General features: G+C 52.1%; 1 protein-coding gene across 1 annotated transcript; it reads left to right on the top strand.

Moving 5' to 3' along the window:
* The first annotated feature begins 197 nt into the window (after positions 1-197).
* Positions 198-2,677, top strand: SOX4 (SRY-box transcription factor 4). The gene is given in 2 exon segments (XM_041426750.1): positions 198-1,432; positions 1,434-2,677. Coding segments are annotated over 2 exon segments (1,203 nt in total). The 5' UTR covers positions 198-941; the 3' UTR covers positions 2,146-2,677.
* Positions 2,678-4,860: the final 2,183 nt, after the last annotated feature.

Raw genomic sequence — 4,860 nt, 5'->3', positions numbered from 1 at the left:
GGCGGGCGAGCGCGGGGGGCGGCGGCTCCGCGGGGCTCCGCGCGCGCGGAGCGGCAAGCAGCAGCACCGCCGTCGGCAGAGGACGAGGAGGAGAACAGAGCTGGGCGCACGGCTGGCCGCTCTTCCTGCCGGGGACGTACACACTCGTTCATGCACGAGCGCTCTTTTATTTTTCTTTTTTTACGGCGATTTTTTCAATTATTATTATTTTTGCCTTCTTACTTCTTTTTTTTTTTTCTTTTTGTTTTCTTTTTTTTTGTTGTTGTTTTGTTTTTTGTTTTTTTGCCTTATCCCGAGGGGTTTCCTTGTCGCTCGGTACCTCGCAACTGCCAAATCCAGCCTGCACAAACTCCTGGCCACCGACCCCGCCGTCACCACGGGTCCTGGAGCCGGGATTTTCGGGGCTTCGGGGGCGCGCCGCCTCCCCCCTCCCCCGCGGCGGTGCACGCTGGCCGTGCCCAGCGCTGAGAGACTTTCGGCGGCAGGAGTGCCGCTCTCCTGAAACGCCGCGGGCAGGCGGAACGCGCTTGTGAACTGGACCAGCTGCTTCGGGGAGGGGGGAAACCCGATGTGGTGAGGAAAAAAAGCAGACCGACACCCCCCTCCAAAAAAAAAAAAAAAAACAAAAAAGCCCAACACCCCAAGAAAAACAAAAAAAGCAAACTTGGACGGGCGGCTCGGGGCGCTGCTTTTGCAGAAACTCTTGTCTGACCGCGGGCGGCCCCGCCGCTCCTGCTCCTGCTGCCGCCGCTGCTGCCTCGAGGGGGAGAGGACCGCGCCGCCGGGGACGAGGCGCCGGTGTGGAAGTACAAGTGGTGCGGGAAGCGGGGGCGCGGCCGCGGGGGGCTGCGCCGTCCCGGTGCCGCTGTGAGAAGTTGCGCGCCCTGCCCCGTGCCGGAGCGGCGCTGAGCCCCGGCGAGCCCCCCGCCGCCGCCGCCGCGATGGTGCAGCAGACCAACACGGCGGAGAACACGGAGGCGCTGCTGGCCGCCGAGACCTCCGACTCCGGGGCCGGCATCGAGCTGGGCATCGCCTCCTCCCCCACGCCGGGTTCCACCGCCTCCACGGGGGGCAAGGCGGATGACCCGAGCTGGTGCAAGACGCCCAGCGGGCACATAAAGCGGCCCATGAATGCCTTCATGGTATGGTCACAGATCGAGCGGCGAAAGATCATGGAGCAGTCCCCCGACATGCACAACGCCGAGATCTCCAAGCGCCTGGGCAAGCGCTGGAAGCTGCTCAAGGACAGCGACAAGATCCCCTTCATCCGGGAGGCGGAGCGGCTGCGGCTCAAGCACATGGCGGACTACCCTGACTACAAGTACCGGCCCAGGAAGAAGGTGAAGTCGGGCAACAGCTCCGCCAAGCCCGGCGACAAGGCGGACAAGGGCGGCGGGGGCGGCGCCGGCGGGGGCAGCGCGGGCGGCGGCTCCCAAGCCCCACGGCAAGGCGGCGGGGGGCAAGGCCGCCCCGTTCCCCGGGGAGCCGTCGGCCGCGCTGCTGCCGCCCGAGCACCAGGCGCTCTACAAGCCCCGGGGGGCGGCGGGCGCGCCCTCGGGACCCGGCAAACCGCTCGCCGAGAAGAAGCTGAAGCGGGTCTACATCTTCGGGAGCGGCCAGGCGGCGGCTGCCTCCGCCTCCCCCGGCGGCGCCGTGCCCGGCAGCCCCACGCTGAGCAGCTCGGCTGAGGCCGGCGACCCCTTGAGCCTCTACGAGGAGGGGGGCGGCGGCGCGGGCCGGCCCGACGGGGACTGCGGCGGCGTCGCCTGCCCCTCGCCCTCCGGCTCCGGCTCGCCCTCGGATCACCGCAGCTACACCAGCTTGCGTGCCTCCTCCCCGGCCCCCTCGACGGCGCATTCCTCCTCCGCGTCCTCCCACTCCTCCTCCTCTTCCTCCTCCGGCTCCTCTTCGTCGGACGACGAGTTTGAGGACGACCTCTTGGACCTGAACCCCAGCCCCGGCTTTGAGAGCATGTCCCTGGGCAGTTTCAGCTCCTCGGTGCTGGACCGGGACCTGGATTTTAACTTCGAGCCTGGCTCGGGCTCGCACTTTGAGTTCCCGGACTATTGCACGCCGGAGGTAAGTGAGATGATCTCGGGGGACTGGCTGGAGTCCAGCATTTCCAACCTGGTCTTCACTTACTGAGGCGAGAGCCGGGCCCTGTTGGAGGAGGCACCGGCGCGCGTGGCTGTCGGCAGGACTCGCCCACCCCGCCAGGCGCTTTTGTATCTTTTTCTGTTTTGTTCGGTGTTTGTATTTTGGGGTTTTTTTGGGGAGGGAGGAAGTGTTTTGTTTGTTTCTGGGAAGGGGCTGTTGAAAGACTGCTTCTTGAGCTTGGGGAAGGAGCGGGATCGCCCTCTCCTTGCGGAAAGGCCGGCAGTCCCCTTCCTCCGGCTGCAGACGGACTCGCACACACCCCCTCCGAGAGAGGAGCCTGATGGTGCTTTTTGAGAGACTGGCGGGAGCGAGACGCTGTCCTTTTCCCTTTTTTATTTCCTGAAAAGAGAGACAGAGAAAGGGGGAGGGAGGGGAAACCACACACACCTCTGGGTTCTTTGTTATTGCCCATTTTATACGAATAAAGAGGAGGGGGAGTTGCTGAGTGCGTTGTGCTGAGCGCACACTGGATGTCTTGAACATTCGCCCTTTCCAATGAAAGAGCGATCAGAACTGCTTGGGGGAAAAAAAAAAAAAAGAACAGAAAATCCACCCAAATCTTTTGCAAAGTTCACATTTGTGGGGAGAAATCCTGTCCCGGTTTCTTCTGCGGTGAGAAGAGGCAACAATGCTGGGAGGAGAAGGAGGATGATGAGGTGGATGGAGCTGGACTGAGATCCTAGTTAAGCGGAGAAGAGCCAGACTTACACTTGAGAGCTATCTTGGAAATACGGTGGGGGTAAATAATAATAAACTGAAATGGATTTGCACGTACAGATAAGGTGGCAGCAGCGCTTTTCTCAGTCACCTCATGTAATATGTAGAGAGACAAATAAGGCTTCAAGAACACTGAAAACTTCTTTTGAAACAGAGACCGAATGGGAACAGTTTCTGTCATGATGTGGTACAGGGGAAACTGAGGGCGATGGCTTTTGCAAAAAAAAAAAAAAAAAAAAAAAAACCACCCGAAAATACAAAAAAAAAAAGTAGTTTTTTTCTTCTTACTCAGAATCGTGATGGTGTTGGATTATTTCACTGGTGGGGTTTAATATAGCATGTTATTCTGTCTATCTTTTCAAGATTTCTGTAAGACTGTTGAACAGTTTAAAAAAAACAAACTAGTGTTAGGATAAAAGCAGATAGATGGCGCTATGTTTGATTCCTACAAAAATATCACCAGCTTTTTTTCATTCTTAACTCTTTAAAGGATTCAAACGCAACTCAAATCTGTGCTGGACTTTAAAAAAATGAAAATTCAGGACCAAATTTTTTCTCAGAGTATGTATGTGTTTGTTCCTTATAGCTGTAAATGAAAAGACTGTTTTTTCTCACCGATGCTCCATCCTCGTATTGTTTTTTTTTTTTTCCTTGTAAATGTAATCGGATGCCATTTTATAAGTGGACGTATTTATACTGGCCAAACATTTTTGACTTTGTATTTCTTTGTCCTTTTTTGGTAGTTCTCGTTGTTACCCGCACCATTTTTATGTCTCCTTCACTGAAGGGCTAGAGTTTTAACTTTTAATTTTTTATATTTAAATGTAGACTTTTGACACTTTTAAAAACAAAAGAGAAGAGAGATGAAAACGTTTGATTATTTTCTCAGTGTATTTTTGTAAAAAATATATAAAGGGGGTGTAAATCGGTGTAAATCGCTGTTTGGATTTCCTGATTTTAACAACAGGGCCGCTGGTTAGTATCTCACACGCGTGTGCGCGCTCACGCTCACTCACACTCACACACCCACGAATCAGCCCCTATTTTGTCCATGTTTACACTCCAATCTGCAGGCATCTTAAAGTGACAGCATCCCTCACCGCCCGCTCCGCAGCCCCCCGCCTCTCGCGGAGGGGGCGGCTGGGGGCCCGGGGAAGGGATTTACACTGTATGCTACCGTTTTGGGGAGCCACCTGTCCCCGGATGAAGTGAAGCAACTGGTGCATTTACACAGAAGGGATCCTGTACCTTTAACTTGTAAACCACATCTTTTGCACTTTTTTTCTAAGCAAAAACGTGCCGTTTAAACCACTGGATCTATCGAAATGCCGGTTTGAGTTCGCGACACTATGTACTGCGTTTTTCATTCTTGTATTTGACTATTTAATCCTTTCTATTTGTCGCTAAATATAATTGTTTTAGTCTCTTATGGCATGATGATAGCATATGTATTCAGGTTTATAGCTGTTGTGTTTAAGATGAAGAAAGTGAAAACATCTTTGTACATTTAAGTCTGTATTATAATAAGCAAAAAAGAAGATTGTGTGTTTATGTATGTTAATATAACATGACAGGCACTAGGACGTCTGCCTAATGAGGTGGTTCCGTTAAGGGTTTAACTTTTTTGTTCTTTTTTTTTTTTTTTTTTTTTTTTTTTTTTGTCTACAGTCACCCACAACACAACGTGGGGAAAAGGAAAAAAAAAGAAAAAAAATCATGCCAGCTAACCATGTCAAGTTCACTGCCTGTCAGATTGTTGATATACCTTCTGTAAATAGCCTCTCTTTTTTTGTTTTGTTTGTTTTTATTTTTTTTTTTTTTTTTTTTGGTTGGTTTTTTTTTGTTTTTTTTTTTTTTTTTTTTTTGTTTGTTTTTTTTGGTTTTTTTTTTTTTGTTTTTTTTTTTGTTCTTCGGGAAGGAAATAAAATCAGCTGGAACTGAACCCTAACACTGGGCTGCTCTTGTCATCATTGCTACGCCCCCAGC

The sequence above is a fragment of the Onychostruthus taczanowskii genome, unplaced genomic scaffold (genome assembly GCF_017590055.1).
Source record: "Onychostruthus taczanowskii isolate IOZ18803 unplaced genomic scaffold, ASM1759005v1 scaffold94, whole genome shotgun sequence".
In the NCBI taxonomy this organism is placed as follows: domain Eukaryota; kingdom Metazoa; phylum Chordata; class Aves; order Passeriformes; family Passeridae; genus Onychostruthus; species Onychostruthus taczanowskii.
The sequence above is the reverse complement of the archived record's forward strand: the minus strand, read 5'-3'. Positions and strand labels throughout refer to the sequence as shown.